The sequence below is a fragment of the Tamandua tetradactyla genome, chromosome 4 (assembly GCF_023851605.1).
Source record: "Tamandua tetradactyla isolate mTamTet1 chromosome 4, mTamTet1.pri, whole genome shotgun sequence".
Classification (NCBI taxonomy): domain Eukaryota; kingdom Metazoa; phylum Chordata; class Mammalia; order Pilosa; family Myrmecophagidae; genus Tamandua; species Tamandua tetradactyla.
Window position 1 is genome coordinate 52,485,264 of NC_135330.1, and position 22,140 is coordinate 52,507,403.

Sequence of the window (22,140 nt, forward strand, 5' to 3'; positions counted from 1 at the left end):
GATTTATATACTTTTTCAAGGATAAAGATAAGTTAGAGAAAAATGAGGTTTGGAATATATATGTATAAATCAGAAACCTGAGAGCTTTGAATACCTTATTGTCAAGACAGATACTGGCAGACAAGAAGGGTGTTTTGGTAAAAGTATGTAGGATTGATTCTCAGATGTCCAGAGGGTAAGGACATGAGTTCCCTGGGAAAAACACAGAACTCAGCAAGTCTTACATCTTAGAATATCTAAACGTACTCTAAGTTTGAGGAAATTTCTTCATCTGGTGTAGATTCATCTTCTGACTGATCACTTAGAAGATCACATGTTTGGATCGATGACGTATCTGCCACCTCTAAAACAGGAGCAATGCTAGGTCTTCTGATTTCTTTGCTTCCCTCTGAAGGAAGAGACAAGGTAGGGCCACTTCCTGATCTACAGCTTGTGTCTTGCAAGTCTATAGCCACAGTGCCTAAAATTAATGAAACATGAAAATCCATCAAAGCTGTTGCCATCTAACAGCGATCATTCAATGATTAAGGTGAAAAGAAGTATAATTAATGTAATCAAGAAATATTTTTGCTTATCCTTTAGTCCCAAAGACTAATTACTTCTGTTTCATGTGGACACTTCCTAGGACAAGAAATTTTGCATTTGTATAAAAGTGTATTAGCTGTGTCTAGCTCTGCAGCACAAAACAGAAGATCTGAAATCCTAAATCTATATGAAATCCTAATGTGCTTAGGAAAAAAAAGTGAAACAATATATACCTTGTTTGAATTTATATTTCCTTAATTTTTTGCTTGCCACTTCCAATTTTGCAATTTTTCATTTTGTCCTTTCCCCCTTTTTCTGTTTATTTTCTTCTTTCTTTATTATTTTCTTATTGATTTGCAACCAATTCTTTCATATTAAATATTAAACATTTATAGATAAATGTTATAACAAAGATAGCATTTTACTTTTTCAGATATATTTATTGAAATACCTACTGTGTCAAGCACTGGTCTAGGCACTTGGACTATGCACAGAACAGGACAGACATATGGATTTTATTTTTAAAATAACCAAGGAGGTGCATAAATGAATAAAGTAATTTTAGATAAATGATAAATACCATATATGAGTATGCCTGGAACAGCTGTACCTGGGAAAAAAATGGAACGCTAGTTCCTGAACAAAAGTAAAGATGATAGTCATCAGAAACTATAGACTCAGTTTCTCTTTTCATTTTTTTCTTGCCCCTTCAAACACAGCATTACTATGTAACTTAATCTGTGTTTAGTGTGAGGAAATGGAGATCCTGCAGATGATGAGATTCAATTTCTCATTAAGCAGGTAGGTGGAGACGCTAACTTTGATTTATAAAATTAAGTGAAAGGCATGTAACATGACTCGCTTCTTAATATTGTGAACTCATGTTCTTATCCATGACACTTATTATTAGCAGAACACCATGCTGTCTGCTTCAGAGAAAATAAAACTATGAAAAACGTCAATTCTCTGTCGCCAAACATTAAGAGCTTCACCAAATTTGCCCTTCCTTATTTCTGTTTGCAAGAAAAAAGAAATACCTCCTTTGTATAAACCTAATCTCTGCTCTTGTGTTCAGAATTAACCCCCCACACACACACACACACACACACACTTCTTAAGGAATCTTGACCTCTTAATGTCACTCTCTCCCCAGTATCTTTGGCTCCACCTCACCTTCCTACCTACCTCTTTATCATTTTCTGTCCCAACACAGCCAAGCTTCTTGAAAGGATTGCCTATATTTGGTATCTGCATTTGGTCCCTGTCCATTGTTTCTGCCAATACTGATATTTGGCATCAGGCGGCGTATTGGGGATATAATCATGACGAACCAGGATTCACCAGGGAAAACACAGTTTAAAATAAAAATTGTATGCTAGCATTTACAATAAATGATTTACATTAGCAAATCTGCAAAGACAGAAAGCAGATTAGAAGTTATGGGACAGGGGTTAGGTAGATGAAGGGAGGAGGGAAGGAGTATTTCCTTGTTAAAAAAAAAAAAAAAACTAGGCAAGAAGGCATGGCGACCAGACAATGGGAAATTGGAATGCTGAACTGATTTTGTAGGTAAAAGCAAAATTGTAGAGACAAACTGATGGACAGGGTTTGACAGACAGTGGCGTCAGAGACCCAGAATAAAATCTTATTTCCAAAAATAAATATGTATTCTTATATATACATATAAAGAATATAACAGTGAATAAAATGACCCGTCCCCCAAAAAAAGGCCAGTGCAATTACAGAAACAAGTTTTCTGTGAACCTTCCTTTCCCTAACACCACTGGCTCTGAAGATTCTGCTTCTTCTGAAACCGTCCAAAGACAAGGATGTAGTTTGAAAATGGGTAAATATCCTTTTTGCTGTCATTACCTCTTTCAGATCACTGTCCTTTCCTCCTCCATAAAATTTAAACCTTACAACTCATTTCTTTGGATTGTATATGACCCATCATCTTTCATTGTTTCTATCAAGTCTCCGTTAATGATTCCAGTTAGATTCTTTAACACTATTTCTGTACATATTCAGTGTTTTCAAAATATAGTAGTTGAATCTCCCCACACCTTGATCTCCCAATTTCTTGAATTCATTAAAGAAACTGTTTTTTGCCTTATCAAAAGAATTCACTTCCACCTTTATTACTTAGCCTATTATAACAACATTTCATGCACCCTTTTCTGGCTACCAACATTTCCTGTCTTTCTAAGTTCTTCCTACTGATTTCCCAACTCTAGCTACAGTTTACCCCACTTGAATTTCAGTTTTATTGGAGATACTAACTTTTCATTTTTCCTTCACTCCCTTGCTGTTTTCTCTTCTCTTTTTATCCAAACTTAAATACTATGTTTAAATATTATGACTAGTTTCTTGAAAATACCTTTGGCTCTCTTGCCATTGTTTTGGTCCATTGGACATTGTCACCAAAATTGAACTCCACTTAAATTCAAATCTACCTACCTCACACCTGTGCAGCTGAATACATTTGAGTATTAGCTCCAGTATCACTATGAGTTTCTCCATTACAACTTCTGTTTAATTCTTGGCAATTTTATTATACATGTAAATGATCCTTCCAATGCTCCAGACTAGTTTTTATCTTCCTCTCCATTAATGACCCTTTCTTCCACCATTCCTCAGGCTTTCACTCTCATGTTCATAGCGTAGAACTTGCCATACATACTTATAATCTCAAATTCCAGCATTTTACTCTCACATTTACTTCTATTCAGCTCTCTTTCTTCATTCCCATCTCTAACAAACTTCTGTTTGATCCTACTGGGATTGTAACCTTTTCAAGGTCACTCAGCCAACAGATGCCTTTTCACTTCATTACCTAAATTAGGCTCCATCATCCACCATTAAAGTCTTTCTTTTACATATATGCCCAATTTTCCTACCCTTTTCTCATTTTCTTGTACCCTTTCCATGAGCTAAGAAACCATTTATATGCTCCCATTTGCAACAATTTTTTTCTCCAGAGTTGTCTAGACTTGGTGCCTCTAATTTATCTTCTATCTTTCCTTCATAAGCCCATTCTAATATGACACTACACTGTCACTCCTTTGAAAGAGATCTGTCAAGTAGACGAAGATGACTACTACATTGCACAATTCAATGGTAAGTTCTCAGTTGTCCTGATTTTTAATCTTTCCAGCAATCAGACACGACTGATGACTTAATTCTCTTTGCACATTTGTTCATTTCAATTCTAGGACACTACATTCTTCTGATTTCCCCATTACACTTTTTATGTTTGCAATATTTTAATATTGGCATGATCCAGACCTCAGTCCTTTGTTTTTTTTCCTTTTTCTACCCAATGATCTTGTTCAGTTTTATGGCATTAAATACAGTACATAAGCTCAGGCATCCAAACTATATTTTTTCAGTTTATATCTGTGTCCTGTAATCTAGACTTATATATAACTCCACGTTTGACATCTTCCTCACTTACAGACATTGGAAACGCAGTGTGTTCCAAACTAAACTCCATCTTCCCTGACTCCTCCCCATTCCTACATCAAACCTGCTCTTTTCCCAACCTTCCTTATTTCTATTGATGTCCATGACTCTTTCCATTCGCTTAAACCAAAAACCATGAAGCTTTTCATTCTTCTCTTGTGCTTATAGACCACCTCCCATTCATTAGGGAATCCTGTTGACTTTACTTTTCAAAGTATATCCATAATTGGTTTCTTCCTACCATTTCCATTTGTAAGCACCCTGCCCCTTTTCCTGGCCATCTATACCCAACAATGGCTGGAGTGGTGGTATTAAAACATAGGTCAGTTTAATGAGATCGTGACATTGCTCTGTTTAAATCCTCGCAATGACTCCCCAATCCACTCAGAGCAAAAGCCATGATCTTCACATTGATTATAAAACCTGACATGATCTGGCCCTATTCTAACTTCTCAGATTTCCTCCCCTACCGCTTTTACCATCTTTTACTGGTTTTGTGCCACAAAGGTCTCTTTACTGTTTCTGGAGCATGAGAGGCAGGTCCAATGTTAAGGCCTTTGTACTAGCTGATATTGCTATAGGGAAAGCTCTTCTCCCAGATATCCACAAGGCTAATTTCCTCATTTAAAAAAAAAAATGCTCAAATGTCACTTTTTCAACAAGGTCTACTGGCTACCTCTTGAAAAATCCAGTCCTCCTAGAATTCATAATCCTCTTAATTATGATCCATGTTTTTTTCTCTTTTTCTCCTGATTACTTATCATCTTTGAATATACTAAATAATTTAACTATGTATTGCCTTTTGCCTATTTTTTCACTGATAGATTTAAGCTCCATGAATGCAAGGATCTTTATCTCTTTGTTCATAGATATAGCAAAAATGGCTATAAGAGTTACTAGCACATATATTTACTCAATAAATAACTGTTGAATATATACAAAACATGTGGATAGTGTTGCTATGAAGGAAGAATAATAAGTTATGTCAATGACAGTCAGGGTTCCCTAAGTCTAAGCAGAGCCATGGAAAATGTTTTGGGGAAAATGATATCCAGAGTGAAACATGAAGAATCAGAAGTAGTTCCCTAGGCTAAATTGAGAATTGGGCATGGTTCTTCTCTGAAGAAACAATGTGTTATGATCCACTGCTAAAAACATTAGTGAAAACTGAAAGAAATTTATCTTGATTGAAACTTAAGAGCAATCAAACTGGCTTAGTAAGTTATTAAGCTAGAATTGCAAGAAAGAGTCTTTAACAAAAAGCCTTATCACTAGAGTGACCATATAATTGAAATTTTAATCTAAAATACTCCTCAGAGTTAAGGGTTATGTATATAAATTGGTAGAAGAGGGATTTTCTCATGAACATGGTCATTTTAAGCACTTTACTTAAAAGCAATGTTATATAATAGAATTTAGACTTTTTCCAATGATAATAATAAGCAATTAACATGGTTTATCCAAGAGCCTGACATCATCAAGACTATGTTTGAAAATTATTACTCTTGTTTCAGATTGGAGGGTAGAGTGTAAGGCAGCAAGACTGAAGACATAGAGAGACTGTGTTAGTAGTGGACATGGAAAGAAGTGAATGTTTTAGGGGATATTTAGTGGTCAGATTTATTACGACGTGGTGAATGATAAGAAATGAGTGGAGAGGGATGGTGAAAATTCAGGATTGTGACTTTATAAATAGGAGGATAATGGTGCCATCCATTTAATTTTAGCAAAAACTGGAGGAAATAATAAGGGAGGGAAAATAAGGGATGAAACAATAGTTCAATTTTCCTGTAAGACACCCAATTAGAAATAATTAGGCAGCTGAATACATTGAATACATTGTTCTGAAGAGAAGTTTAAGTTAATGATTTAGGTAAGAGAATCATCTGTTTATGGAAAATAATTTGAAACAGAGCAAAGGTGATAATTCAAGGAGAATGGATTCGCACAAGGCAGAGAAAAACCTCAGCGTTTAAAGAAGTACATGGCTAATATTGCCATATGCCACGAAGATATTCACTGGATATAGTAACAAAGAGGACTGACTTCCTCGGCTAGAGTAGTTTCAGTGACATGAGTATAGATATCAGATTGGATTAAGTAGAGATTTGCGAGGACAATATGAATTAAAGACTCAACTCAAGACAACACTTTTAAGAAATCTGTGAAGATGGCTTGGCACGAAGTCCAGAAGTTTGGTGTTTATGGATGTGTGTGCATGTGTGTGTATGAGAGAGAGAAAGAAAGAGGGAGATGACAGAAAAACACAGACAGAGAGAAACATAGACAAAAAAATAGTATGTTGTTGATGGGATTCGGCTAGTGATTTTGAAAAAAAAATAAAATTAGGTAATGAAGATGAATTAAAATAGAGTGAAGTCCCTGAGAAGGAAAAAGAGGCTAGGTCTAGTGGATAAGTGAAGGAATTAAGGGAATAGTGTTAGATAAAAGGAAGGACATTTTACTTTATGACAGAAAGGAAGTAAAAAGTGTAACAGAATGTTCTAAGTTTGTGGGCAATTTGGTATCAAAATTTTAAGGAAATTCTTATCTGGCTTTCCTCCCGCTCTCCTATCCTCTCTTCTTTCTTCAATAGCAGTCAAATTTAATGGTGAGAGTAAGATAGGAGATGGAAGATAGAGTTTTGAAAAGAATGGAGAATATGTGAGACAGCTTCTCTTGATAATGAATAGAAAACTTATAATATAGAAGTGTAGGGTATTTCATCAGAAATTTAAAATTATTTCTGGTTGCATTTTTGTAATATTTGTATTTCTTGCCCAATTTAAGTTAGAAATTTAGTTCTATAAACCTATTTGTACCTAGTTTGAAAGCAGATTTAAATTTTGCATTGAAATTTCAATGAAAATTGAAGTATATTTATTGTTCCCTATTTTAAGAATGAAATTAATATTTTCAAATCATTTAATACTTACCCATACTGGCAATTATGCTATGTACAGGTAATCTGGAAGGTCCATGATAAAATGATCTTGATACATTGTTTTTTCTCTGCTGGTCCTGGTTCTTAAATGCTGAATTCTCTTCTTTGGTAATATTAATATAAAAACATACATCTGTAGTATTCATAATGTATCGAGGACCTGGATTCAGCAAAATGTTTTTGTTATCCTCCCTCCTAACACCAATCAAGCAGACACCAAACCTATATTTAAAAAAATAAAAAGAATATAAACTGGTAATGCAGTAAAAGGCTTAGTTCTCTTTTTTATGTTTATATATGTATTAACATAGGTAAAGTGCTGTCAGGTAGAGGAAAATTAAGATCTGATATCAGAGCATTTTAAAGCTTGAAATGATCTTAAAAGTTGAAGACCTTCGTTTTTAGAGGAAACTATGTCCTTAGTGGATTTTGAAATCAATGTATTTGATTATGACAAATACATTTTTAAAAATTAAATAAAATATAAAAAAATAGAAAATATCAAAAGGCATTCATACAGTGAGGGTTGTATTGTTCTGTAGATTTTTTGTGTATACTGGGTAGGGACCTAAAGCATATATTTTACTTTGATCATAAATTTTAAAGCAGCATTTCTTAACTTTGGTTCAAAAAGGTGAAAATCATTGACATGAAGGAAGGCAATTTACCCAGAGTAACATAGAGAGAATCAGCTCCCTTAATTTTTTTTTTCTCTTGTTTAGTAAACTGTAATTTTTAGGAAAAAAGGTAAAATTGTTCTGAATTAGCTTATAGCTTAATTAAGAGAAATAACAACCTTTGAACGTTACAGATGCTACTTAAAAGACTATTACAGGTATGGGGGCAAGATGGTGGCTCAATGAGGTATGGAATTTAGTTCATCCTCCAAAGCAGCTAGAAAATAACCAGGAACAGTATAGAACAGCTGCTGCGGGTCCATCAGTGACCAGACACACAGTGCATACCAGTCTGGGTGAGGTGGTATGGCTAAGTCTCCACACAGAACTGTAAGGCCTCCAAGCTGTGGAGTCTGGCACACCTTCCTCAAGGGCATGTCAACTGGAACACCAAAGGGAACAGAAACAGACTTTCCTAGCAACTAGCTCAACCAAACTCCAGTTGTGGAATTAATTAACTGAAAATAAACCTCCAGCACAGATAAACCGGGAATAATCACTAAAGTTACTAGGAGTTTGGGAAACAAAACAGAAGATTTTTGCGTTGGAAAATATTGGAAAAGGGCTGGATTCCAAGAAAAGGGGGTACATAGAGCATGGATATACATACAGCCACATACCAACTTAAGCTCTTGATTGACAAACATGAGAAGGGCACTGGCTCTGAAAAGGCTTTTTTTTTGCTTGTGCTTTTTTCTTACCCTATAACAGCTTATTAGGTAGAAATGGAAGCACTCTCAGATTCCAGCACTACCCCCAGAAAAGGGGAGAATTATGCTTCTCTGTGAGACTAGTCAGGAGAAAGAAATTAATTCCCAAAAGGGTGCATCTTCCCCAAGAGAAAGGTAGGGTCCAGCTAAAGGGAATCCCTCCTTTAAGGAATTCAGGCTCCAGGACCTGGAAAACTGAAGCAATTAAAGCCATCCTACAACCTCAGCTCTGTCTCAACCACACCTTTGACGGGGAGATTCTGCTGAAATTAAAGGCACCACATCACTTTAGGCTGGTGGGAAGCTGCTGGCAGACAAGTGTCACATGCTGGGCAGGATAGTAAAATCACAGAGTCGAGATGCTTCATTAGAAAGTCTGGCAACTTGCTGGATCCCATCTTCAGGGAAAACTGAAGCTGGATACTATTTTCTCCTGAGATGTGGGACTGCCTGGTCTGTGAAAATCTGACTGGGATCTATAATATCTTTGGAGACCCTCCTGAGGGAAAAAAAAAGGCTCTATATAGGCAAAGCAAGAAATAGAAAAACAAGAACTAAAAAATTCTGATCAGTTAAACAGAACTTATGCTAGAGGTCTAAATAAGTTGAACTGAATACCAAAGAAAAAATAAAGAACAAGGCTGTCCAGTAAGAAAAAGAAGAAATGAAATGAAACAATAGAAACCTACAATAATAGATTTGAAGAAGCAAAAGAAAGGATTAGTGAAACTAGAGGACTGAACATCTGAAATCCAACATACAAAAGAAACTATGGAGAAAAGAATGGAAAAATATTAGCAGGGTCTCAGGGAGCTTAATAACAACATGAAGCACACAAATATATGTATTGTGGGTGGCCCAGAAGGAGAAGAGAAGGGAAAAGAAGGAGAAAGACTAATGGAGGAAATAATAACTGAAAATTTTCCGTCTCTATGAAAGACATAAAATTACAAATTCTAGAAGTTCAGCAAACCCCAAAAAAGAATAGATCCAAATAGATATACTCCAAGACACTAATCAGATTGTCAAATGTCAAAGACAAAAAGAGAATTTTGAAAGCAGCATGAGATAAACAATCCATCACATAAAAGGGAAGCCCGATAAGACTATGTATGGATTTCTCAGCAGAAACTATGTAGGTGAGAAGACAGTGGTAATACATTTAAGATTCTAGAAGAGAAAAACTGCTGACCAAGAATTCTATATCCAACAAAATTGTCTTTCAAAAATAAGGGGGAGATTAAAATATTTCCAGACAAAGAATCACTGAGAGAATTTGTGGCTAAAAGACCAGCTCTGAAAGAAATACTAAAGGGAACATTTCAGGCAGACAGGAAAAGGCAGGATAGCTATATGCTGTCTACAGGAGACTCATTTTAGACCAAGGAAAACATAGGTTGAAAGTGAAAGTTTGGGAAAAGATATTTCATGCAACCAGCAATCAGAAAAAGTCAGGAATAGCTATATTAATCTCCAACAAATTAGACTTCAAATGTAAAAACAATTAAAAGAGACAAAGAAAGACACTGTGTATTAATAAAAGGAATGATTCAAGAAGAAGAAATAACTATCATAAAATATTTATACACTGAGCAAGAGTGCTCCAAAGAACATGAGGCAAACATTGAGGGGAGAAATAGACACTGCCACAATAATAGTTAGAGATTTTAATTCCCCACTCTCATCAATGGACATAACATCTAGACAGAGGATCAATAAGGAAACAGAATTTGAATAATATGATAAGTGAACTAGACTTAACTGACATTCACAAAGCATTGTACCCGACAATATGATACACAGTTTTCTCAAGTGCTCATGGCTCAGTCTCAAGGATACACCATAGGCTGGGTCAAAAAACAAGTCTCAATAAATTTAAAAAGATTAAAATCATACAAAACACTTTCTCAAATCATAATGGAATGAAGTTGGAAATCAATAATAGGCAGAGGGCCAGAAAATTCACAAACATAAGGAAGCTAAATCACAGGCTCTTAAACAACTACTGTGTCAAGAAAGAAATTACAAGAGAAATCAGTAAATATCTTGAGGCAAATAAAAATGAAAATACACCATATCAAAACTTATGAGGGGGCAGCAAAGGCAGTGTTAAGCGGGAAATTTATTGCCTTAGAAGACTAGATTAAAAAAAAGAAGAAACAGCAAAAAGTGAGGAAGTAACCATTCACTTGAAAGTACTAGAGAGAAAACAGCAAGCTAACCCCAAAGCAAACAAAATGAAAGAAATTACAAAGATTAGAACAGAAATAAATGAAACTGAGAACATGAAAACAATTGAGAAAATAAACAAAACCAGAAGTCATTTCTTTGAGATCAGTAAAATAGATGGATGCTTAGCTAGATTGACAAAGAAGAGAGAGAGAGAGAGAGTATATAAACAGAATCAGAAATGTAAGAAGAGGCATAACCACTGATTCCACAGAAATATAGGAGGCAATGAAAGGCTACTATGATAAACTATATGCTAATAAACTAGGCAAAACAGATGAAATGGACAACTTCCTAGAAAGTATGAACAACCAACAGTGATTCAAGAAATAGAGACCTCAACAAACCAAACACAAGTAAAGAGAATCAGTCATCAAGAAGCTCCCAAAAAGAAAAGTCCAGGACCAGATGGCTTCACAGGTGAATTCAAGAAAGAATTAGTACCAATCCTGTCAAACTCTTCAAAAAAAAACTGAAGAGGAGGGAAAGCTACCTAACTCATTATATGAAGTCAACATCACCCTAATACCAAAGCCAGACACAGATACTACAAGAAAAGAAATAGACCAATCTCTTTAATGAATATAGATGAAAAAATCTGCAACAAAATACTTGCAAATCAAATCCAGCAGCGCATTAAAAAAATTATATGCCATGACCAAGTGTGATTTATTCCAGGTATGCAAGGATGGTTCAACATAAGAAAATCAATTAATGTAATACACCGAATAAACAAATCAAAGCAGAAAAACCACATGATTTTCTCAATTGATGCAGACAAGGCATTTGACAAAATTCAACATCGTCTCTTGATGACAACACTTTAAAGGATAAGAATAGAAGGGAACTTCCTCAACATGATAAAGGGAATATATGAAAAACCCACAGCTAAAAGCATTCTCAATGAGGAAAGGTTGAAAACTTTCCCTCTAAGTTCAGAAACAAGACAAGGATACCCACTGCCACCACTGTTATTCAACATTATGCTTGAAGTTCTAGCCAGAGCAATTAAACAAGAAAAAGAAATAAAAGGCATCTAAATTGGAAAGGGAGAAGGAAAACTCTCACTGTTTGCAGATGGCATGATACCATACATTGAAAATCCTGAAATATCTACAACAATGCTACTAGAGCTAACAAATAAGTTTAGCAAAGTGTTAGGGTACAAGATTAGCACTCAAAAAGCAGTAGTGTTTCTATACACTAGTAATGAGCAATATGAGGAGGAAATCAAGAAAAAAAATTCCATTTACAATAGCAACCAAAAGGAAAAAAATATTTGGGAATAAATTTAACTAAGGATACAAAAGACCTATATAAAGAAACTATAAGAAATTGCTAAAAGAAATGACAGAAGACCTAAATAAATGGAAGGGCATACCAGTTTATGGTAGTCTAAATATAGTCAAGATGTTAATTCTACCCAAATTGATTTATAGATTCAATTGTTAAAATCCAACAACTTACTCTGCAGAAATAGAAAAAGCAATAACCAAGTTTATTTGGAAAGGCAAGGCGCCCCATATAGCTAAAAATATCTTGAGAAAGAAAAATGAAGTGTGAGGTCTCACACTACCTGACTTTAAAGCACATTATGAAACTACAGTGGTCAAAACAGCATGGTACTGGCATAAAGATAGATATACTAACCAATGGAATCAAATTGAATGCTCAGAAATAGACCTTCTCATCTATGGACAATTTATCTTTGATAAGGCAGTCAAGCCAACCCACTTGGGACAGAGCTGTCTCTTCAATAAATGGTGCTTGGAGAACTCGATATCCATATGCAAAAGAATGAAAGAAGATACATATCTTATACCCTGTACAAAAATTAACTCACAATGGATTGAAGACCTAAATAAAACTTTTAGGAGAAAATGTAGGGAAATATCTTATAAAACTTGCAATAAGAGGTGGTTTCCTAGGCTTTGCACCCAAAGCACAAGCATTGAAAAAAGAAATAGATAAATGGGAATTCCTCAAAATTAAACACTTTTGTGCCTCAAGGAACTTTGTCAAGAAAGCAAAAAGGCAGCCTATGCAATGGGAGACAATATTTGGAAACTACATATCAGATAAGAATTCAGTATCCAGAATATATAAAGAGATTCTTCAACTCAACAACAAAATACAAACAACCCAATTTACAAAATGGGCAGAAGACATGAACAATCACTTCTCAGAAGAGAAAATACAAATGGCTAAAAGGCACATGAAAACATGCTCAATTTCACTGGGTACTAGGGAAATGCAAATCAAAACCACAATGAGAGAGTAGTGAAGTATAGAATTGCCATAGGATCCAGCAATCTCATTATTAAGGTATCTATTCAGAAGACATGAGGGCAAGGACACAAACAGACATTTGCACACCAATGTTTATAGCAGCATTATTTACAATTTGTCAAGAGATGGAAACAACCCAAATGTTCGTCAATGGATGAGTGGCTAAACAAGCTGTGGTCTACACATATGATGGAATATTATATAGTTGTTAGACACAATAAACTCATGAAGCATGTAACAATGTGGAAGAACCTTGAGGACATTATGCTGAGTAAAATTAGCCAGAAGCAAAAGGACAAATACTGTACTGTCTCACTAATATGAGCTTACATTAATGAGTGAACTTTGAGAGTTGAAGTTAAAAACACAGATTATCAGGAGATAGAAATGAGGTAGAAACTGGGCATTTGGTTCTGAAGGAATACAATTGCGCGAGAAGGCTGATTGTAAAAATTCAGTAATGGCTAGTGCAATATTATCTAATTGTAGCACAATAATATAAGTTCACTGAATGAAGCTGTGAGTGGGTATTTTCTAGAGAGAAGGGCCGGGGGCATGTATGAAACCAAAAGGAAAGACTGAGACTCTTTTAATTTAGGAATCCTTAGAGTAGACAATGATGGTGATTAAATGTACAAATAAAAAATGTTTACGCATGAGGGAGAACAAACGAATGTCAACATTGCAAGGTGATGAAAATGATGGTATATGGGAAAAAGTGCAATCAATGCAAGCTAGGGTCTATAGTCAATACTTTCATTGTAACATGCTTCCACTGACTATAACAAAAGCATTATGCCAAAACTAAATGTCAACAGGTGGATGACATGGGGGAGGGGTATGGATTCTTTGTGGAAGAAAAGGAAATGTCTTCATACACATTATGGTGGCAAAGGCATGTCTATATACTTAGGTTGGATTGTATGATATGTGAGTAAAACTGTTTAAAAATGAACAGAGAGAAAAAAGTGTTAGAAAAAATGGAGAGAAAGAGATGTGCTTATTTATTTTTGGTAGGGAAACTGAGAGGTGGCAGCCCCTTGGAGGGCAGTGTGCACCAGATACAGAAAAGACTAGGTTGCTGTATGCTTCTGAAACCCCATTGCTCAGTATATACCTGAAGGAACTGAGTGTGGGGACAGAATGGACATTTGTGCACTGCTGTTTACAGTGGCAGTGTTCAAGATTCACAATGGATGGAGGTGGCCTAAGGGAACAATGACTGAAGAATGGAAGGGGGAACTATGGTGTATATATACAACAGACTACTGAGTGGCTATAGGGAGGAATGAAGTCATGAGACAAGCAACGAGGTGTGTGAACTTGTGTATGTTGAATTAAATGTCAGGAACAAAAAACAAATATTATCATGCCTCAATCATATGAACTAACTTGAATATAAAAACTCAGTGAACAAAAGTTGAGAGCATGCGTTATCAGGCTAGGGCCTACTGTAATGGGTCCTAGATTGTAAACTCTTACAGCAGTTACATATATTCAGGAGTGGTAACTGCTATTTCTAAATTCTGAGATACTGAGCTGTTTGTATATAACCTGGTCATTCCCAGAATTTTGAGTATTTATGTGACAATTGAGATTCAGAGTTAGATCTCTGAAGCTATGCATGTCAGCAGTACCCCATGTAGGAAAAGTTGAAAAAGGGATCAGACTTTGAGTAGAGAAATGAAAGAAGAGACAGATATATAGCTGTGTGGGAAGCTGATCTGGATAGGACTAAGGTATAACAGAAGATGGGGTAAAGGATGATATAGTTCATATTTTAAGACTTTAACTTCTGTGTGAGACCAAAGGGAGAGGTGTTTATTTGGTGTAAAATTTACATTTTGGGTAGTGTATTACCTTATTTTACTTGTATGGACAATTTAGTTGGACACCATAAGTAAAAGGAATCTTGAATAGGGCGTGAGATTTTGTTGGTTTGTCCATGTTAGTGTGATGCTTCGACAAGGAGTATTTACAAAGTCCCCTTGGGGGACTGGGGAAAAGGAGGAAGTATTCAACTTCCCCATTTGGAGAATTTCTGGTATTCTCTACAAGCAATGGGGACAAATCAATAGATGAATCCCTAGATCTTGGGGTTCGCCCCTATAAAACTTATTTTGCAGACTAAGACTAAGACTACTAAAATTAGGCCTAAGAGTCACCCCAAAGAACTTTTGTTGCTCAGAAGTGGCCTCTCTCGCTAAGCCAACTCAGCTGCCCTCCCCACTACATGGGACATGATGCCCAGGAGTGTAAATCTCCCTGGCAATGTGGGACAGAACTTCTGGGAGTCACCGGACTCCAGCATCAAGGGATCGAGGAAGCCTGTTTTGAGCAAAAAGGGGGAAGAGGGAAATGAAATAAAATCAAGTTTCAGTGACTGAGAGGTTTAAAACAGAATCAAGAAGTTATCCTGGAGATTATTCTTATGCATTATATAGATATCCCTTTTTAATTTGTGGTATATTGGAGTGGATGAAGGGAAGTATCTAAAATTGTTCAACTGTGCTCCAGTAGCCTTGATTCTTGAAGACGACTATATAAAGATGTAACTTTTAGAATGTGACTGTGTGATTGTGAAAACCATGTGCCTGATGCTCCTCTTATCTAGGGTATGGGCTGATGAATTCAAAAATGATAAAAAATGAATAGTAGTGAAGATAAGGGATAAAATAAATTGGGTAAATGGAAAAACGAGTGGTCAATCAGAGGGAGGGGTCAGGGTATGATTTGTAAGAGTTTTTTCCTTTTTTGTTTTTATTTCTTTTTCTGGAATGATGTTAGTGTACAAAAAAATTATCATCGTGATGAATATACAACCATGTGATGAGGTCGTGAGCCATTTTGTACACCATGTATGGAATGTATGTATATGGAGATACGTCAATAACAATATTTTAAAAAAGGATTCATATAATTTATTAGGTTATACCCTAAACACAAATTGTCTTGAACATTTTTTTATTTTATTATGTCTTATAGTGTTATAATTTAAATGAAGTTAAAAATAGAAAAAGCATAGGTATATGAGAATTAAAGTGATATATATTTTTTGCTGACTAGATAGATTCCAAATTCCAAAGTATGCTAAATATATTAATATATTTACCACACAGACATATATTAGTTTCACAATGCACATATAATTTATTTTTTAAGTAATTATTCTCTTTTCAAATGTAGAAAAATAATGCTCCATGTTTGAATTGGAAGGTACTATCATTTATTTTTTAAGTTATTTCTTTGGCCAAAGTGAGTGCCACCATTAGCTTTTTTTTTCTTTTATTCTTAAATTTTTTATGCATACTTGTTATAATGTTAATACTTTGCTCAAATTTTAATCAACATTAAAATTAGATCTGAATAGAAGTTTAATTTTCATGTATTTGTGAATTCTTAAGATATTAAAAAACTAATAGTTAACGAAGTTGATAAAGTAAGACATTTCTAGTCTATATAGATTACACCTAAAAATTTTAACCTGTTGTGGAGACTAAACAGAAGGCAGGAGTGATATGTTTCAATATTAAGATTTAAAACATTCAGAGTACTTGCAACTCACACAGACCAATGTGGGTTGTAGTTCAGAAAACTGCATTTAAAAGATATGATTGATTTATATTTATTCCACTCTGGAAGTAGAAACCTACTTTTTGTGCGCATGGAAAGAGGCATATGTAAAACTCTTTCCTTCATATTCAGCAAAAAAGGTACTTTCTTCCAAAACAATGTGGTACACTTCATTCCCAGAGCATCTGCCATACGTCTTCTGCCATTGCTCTGGTGACTGTTGGCCTTCCCTGCAACAAAAGCAAACACACACACACACACACACAAAGAGAAAAACACAGTGAACGTGGTTAAAAACATTTGTCATAAAATGCTAGATTTTCCTACTCATAAGAATTTGCAAACACAGTGCAAAGAACTCTCTGTGTGGTACTCCAAATGCTTGAAATACAATATTTGCAAAGAAATGTTATAAACAATTTGAAACTAATACTTTACATAAGCTAGAGAGATGGCAGGTTCTTAGGAAAGCATTACTCTAATCATGAACCTACAAGACATAGCATTTCATTTTTATTGCCTTTTTTCATGAGGATCCTACCTTGCACATCCTATATATAACATTTCCTTTTTAGCCATGACTATATTCTCACTTCAACTCATTTATGGTAAGTAGTTGGTCCCTGTGGGTATTTGATTTTGCTTTGCTTTAAAATTATTTATATTATGCATTTAAAATTATCATTTTCTGCTTATATTAGGTATTTAAAATTATTAATATATCCTTTCAACTTATCAAAACTTATTTCATAGGAAACATACTATTAATAATTTCTTTTATATCATAGCAATGGCTACCAGGATTGTTGTTTTAATTGTATAGAATTCAGTTAAAGACACAATGATAAAAGTAAAGGTTTCCAAAATTTTCTCAGTAGTATTTTTCAAAAATTAAGTTTATCACAAAAAGTTACTTTTTTGTTGTTGTTGTTCTCGAGCATTCTGGTTTGGCCCACCTAATTCAGTGGCCTTAGAAATATACAAAAATTATATATATAAATATAATATAAAATCATATATAAAAATATACTAGCTCTTTTTCACATTTTGGACATTTACTCTTCCAAAAGCAAATTGCATTTATTTTTGTAGAGTAAAGCTTATATACTTTGCAACTAAAAGCAATGTATATGTAGAAGCAAAGTTATAAATTTAGAAAAATCAAAATGTTTCTTTGTAATCTCTGTAAATTCTTAATGAATGAAAGCAGAGAAGTCAAACCTACAATGATTAGAGTTTATAAAGGCATTTTAAGCTATGAGTTTTTCCAAAAGATTATTAGGGAGATAGTACACATCATCGTCTAAAAGTCAATATGATTAAAAATCATCTATTTTTAAAGGAAAGTAGTTATGGATTGAATCACGCCCCCTACAAAGACATGTTCAAGTCCTAATCTGTGGATATGAACTCATGAGTAAACAGGATCTTTAAAGAACGTGTTTCGACGAGGCCACATTGAATCAGTGTGGGCCCTAACCCAACATGAGTGAAATCCTTACAAGTAGAGGAAATCTGGACACAGCAGAGGTAGAAGGAAATAGAGTGCCACAGGACGGAACCAGTGATCGAGTTATGGATTGAGTTATGGTAAGCCCCCGCCACAACACGACTGATTGCAGAGAAAGCACAGTATACCACCACCTTGATTTTTCACTTCTAGCTTCTAAAACATGAGATAATACATTCCTTTTGCTTAAGCCAAGAGGTCTGTGGGATTTGTTTTTGCAGCCCTAGCAAACTAAGACAAATGTTTCACTTGTACTTCATTCCTTGGAGACAGGGTGCTGACGGGTCAAAAGTCCTAGAGTCCAATAGCCTGATCTGAGTACCAACTCCGCAATCTTGTGTGAGTTATTTAACCTCTCAATGACTCTTTACCTCTTCTGTGAAAAACAGTACCAGCTTCATTAGGTTAGAAAAAATGAGGTAATACAAAGGAAATGGTTAGAAGATGCCTGGATCATAGTAAGCACTGAATACATGCTAACTCATGATTATTTTGTCATTATAGCTTCCTCATTGCTAAATTCTGGAGACACTTTCAACATGCCTGGTCAACCTATTAAATAATAATGTTTTTAAACCTTTACCTTTCTTGGAAATAATGTTTTTAAACCTTTACCTTTTTTAGAAATAGGAAAATCAATAAAATCAATAAAATAAAATACTTTTCACTGCTGATTGCACATTGGCTATAGCTAAGTATTACTTACGCACCCAAGAATAACTGTCCTTGATGAAAAAACTTTCCCTTTGACAAAACTTTCCCTTTGATGTGTAACACAGTACCACTTTGCAGGACAGTGCTTGGCAAAGAAATAACCCAAAGGAAGGGCTGGAAATATAAGTGAAGCTACCAGTAATTAATCAGGGTTGGTTTGCTATCCAGATGGCAGCATGGGGTCAAATAATTGTCCCACAAGTGTACTAGAAGCTACTCAGGGAAATCATAAATCTCCATTTCTGGGTCTGAAATGGAAACATAATGTGCAAATCTGGAATAGAATAGAAAAGGACAGACAGATGAATTTATTTAAATCACAGGATTGTCCTCATGCTATTTAATTTGTTAAATAGGAAACATCTTTTCTTTGTGATTTCTTCAAATCCCTGATAGGTAAACAAGAATCTCTAAATCAAGCAAATCATATATATACAAATTTTTCTCCTTTCAACTCATGATAATTGCTTGAGAAATAATCCCAATTAGCAATTCCATGTAATACTAGAGAGAATTCTCAGTTTGTATCCTATATTCATATAAAAATATGCATTGAGTACCTGCTATGTTCCAAGAAAGGATCTAGAGTCAAAGATTATGTAAGTTAGCAAAAAGGGTAGAAATGCTTTCTCTCATGAAACACACAAATGGGAGACAACCGACAATAAATAAGCAAATTATGGCATTTGTTAAAAGTGATAAATGTTGGAAGAAAAATAAAGCAGAATGGGAAATAAGGAGATCTTTTAAGACGTGCATTGCAATTAAATTAGAGTGGTTTTGGAAAGTTTCACTAAGTTGACACTTCAGCAAAAACCTTGAAGAAGATAAGAAAGCTAACCATATAGCAGTCTAGGAGTTCCAGGCCTAAGGAGTAACAAGGACTTCCCTGAGACAGCAGAATACCTGACATGGCTGAGGAAAAGCAAGGAAGCCTGTTTGGCTCTGAGACAGCGGAGAAAATGAGGCCAGAGAAGGAAGTGGGCAGGGAGAGGTGCGGGTCGTGTAGGGTTTAAAAACATTTCAATGTCTTTGACTTTTACTCTGGTTGAGAAGGTAGGTATTGTTGGATTTTGAACACAGGTGCAAAAGAGTCTGACATATTTTACAAGGATCCTTCTGGTCATTGTGTTGAGAATAGACTGGAGAAGAGGCAAGGACCAGTGAGGAGGTAATTGCAATGATCTGCTAAATGATGACGGTTTCTGAAGATTGGTTTCTGAATGTATTCTGAAGGATTCGCTGATGGAAGAGAAAAAAAAAAGCCTCTAATACCCAGGTCCACCAACAGATAAATGATATATACATACATAAATATTCACACAATCAACAGTGAAAATGCAAGTACTAGTGCCGATAAAAACATCATGGGAAAATCTCAAAGTCAAAATACTGAGTACAAGAAATGAGTGGCAGGATTTAATTCAGCAAAATATTTACAGGAAGCATAAATATTAAAAACAAAAGTATGTTACCTGGGGATTCATACATAAGAGTAGTGAATAGAAACTATAAAATGGAAACAACAAACTAGAATTCCAGCATTGTAGTTAACTAGGTTCTTGGGAAATAAAAGAACCAGCAAGCAGAGATGGGTATATGTGGAACTCCACAAACACTTGGAATCTCTATTTTTAAAATCTGGACTGGTAGGTACATGGATGCCCATCATAATATTCTTTATTACCTTTAGAACATCTAAAACATTTTCTAATAAATGAAAAATAAAATGCATCACCCACACACAAACAGGACTAGTAGTATCGATTCAAGCTTTTTGCTTGTATATTGGTCACTAATGGGGCAGCTCTGAAAGCTACGCGATAGGAGGTGCTCCCAGGTTACCAATATTTTGGGACTGATATTTTACTTAGTCAGAATGTAATCATGTTTCCCACTTCCTGCATGAGTAATGCATTAAATTCATTCTTTCATAAATGGCTATTCAATTGTTCAATTTATTGAGTAGCCATCTCTTCCGATTTAAAATGACTTCTTATCAAACACCAGATTCCCAATTATGTGTGCCTCTAGATTTTCTACTCTGTTAGACTGATTTGTCTCTATCCATTTGCTAGTATCACACTATTTTAATTACTGTAACTATAAAATACTTTAAAGCGTATAAGGATAGTGGTCTTTCATTATTATGCTCCTTCAAAAATTTTCTGGTTGTTCTGGTTTCTTCATATTTCCTTATGAACTTAAAATCAGCTCATCTATGTCAAAAGAATGCTACTGGTATAATAACCAGGATGGCCTTATATTCATAAACATGGGTGAAAATGACATCTTTATGATGTTGACATATTATTCCCTCATTTATATGTTTATAACTTATCTGTTTCTGTTGTAGCCTCTCGCCCTCCAATCCTCCCCTGACATCCTGGGTCCCCTGTCTCTCTTGTTTCCTGTGGAATGTGCAGTAACTAGAACTGTTTCTGGAACACAGAAAATATTAAATGGCAGAATTAAATCCCTTGACAATCTATGAGCTACATGCTGAATTATCCCCACTTCACAGATAGGAAACTGTGGTACCATGACTTTAAGTACCTTCCCACCATGAGTAGATTAGAGTCCAACCCAGGCAGTCTGACTACACAGGCTATGCTTTATTCAGAAGCTGCTGAATATCACTCAAAGTAAATGGTGTAGCTGTTCTATTTCCTTATATCAGGTTATTAGGAAATTAAGAAGCAAATTGTCTTTTTAATTTTATTAATAATTCAAGGCATTTTATGGACTGTAGATTTGTAAAAAACTTTTATTTGACTTCAACTTACCATCCTACCTTAATTTTATTTTGTTCCATTATATTACTTTATGTTTCTGGGTAAGCTGAATTAAAGATTGTTTTGACTAAAAGATAATTAAGTACATGTATAAAGAATATATTTCCAAACTTCGTAGGCATGAGACATACCCAAGGGTCTGTTTGAGCTCAGCGGTTTTCTTACCTCTTTCTCCATCAATTCTTGCACTCTTAAAACGATACTAATTAGTCTCTTTGTCTCCTGTCTCCAGTGTTGCGTCTTCAAATTCCATTTGTGGTGCTATGGTAAGAGTGATGTTTAAAATTTCAAATCACTTCATGTCACTCTCCTCTTGAAATCGCTTAAAGGGTTCCTCCTTCCATTACAAAGCCCTTCCTGGCCTATTCTGTGCCTGACTTTCAAGTTTTATCTATTACTTTAGAGTCTTCTTTTTGTTATACGCTCCAGTTACGAACTGCCTTTAGTTTCCCCAAACATGACACTCTCTTATATGTAGGACTTTTCACAAGTTTGTTCCCTCTATAACTTACTGCTTACTCATTCTTTGGCTTGAGCTTATTCATTATCTGCAATAGGGTACTTCCCTTTTCATAATATCATCACACTAAATTGTATTAATTCTTAATGTCTTGCTCCCCTGTGAAATAATCTCCATGAGAAAAGGGCTCATGCCTTTGTTATCATTTTATCACCATGAACTGATTATACTCTCTGACACAGATGAAGTGTT

At 35.0% G+C, this 22,140-nt stretch overlaps 1 protein-coding gene across 5 annotated transcripts in view; it reads right to left on the reverse strand.

Annotated features, from left to right (window-relative positions):
• KCNT2 (potassium sodium-activated channel subfamily T member 2) overlaps positions 1–22,140 on the reverse strand; it is a 450,533-nt gene that overhangs the window by 105,476 nt on the left and 322,917 nt on the right. For all 5 annotated transcript variants that reach the window (XM_077157297.1, XM_077157299.1, XM_077157298.1 and 2 more), the window contains 3 exons: positions 16,490–16,639; positions 6,924–7,153; positions 247–460 (listed from right to left, as the gene is read on the reverse strand). In XM_077157297.1, the coding sequence (XP_077013412.1) occupies positions 247–460; positions 6,924–7,153; positions 16,490–16,639 (594 nt within the window). The remainder of the gene's footprint in view (positions 1–246; positions 461–6,923; positions 7,154–16,489; positions 16,640–22,140) is intronic.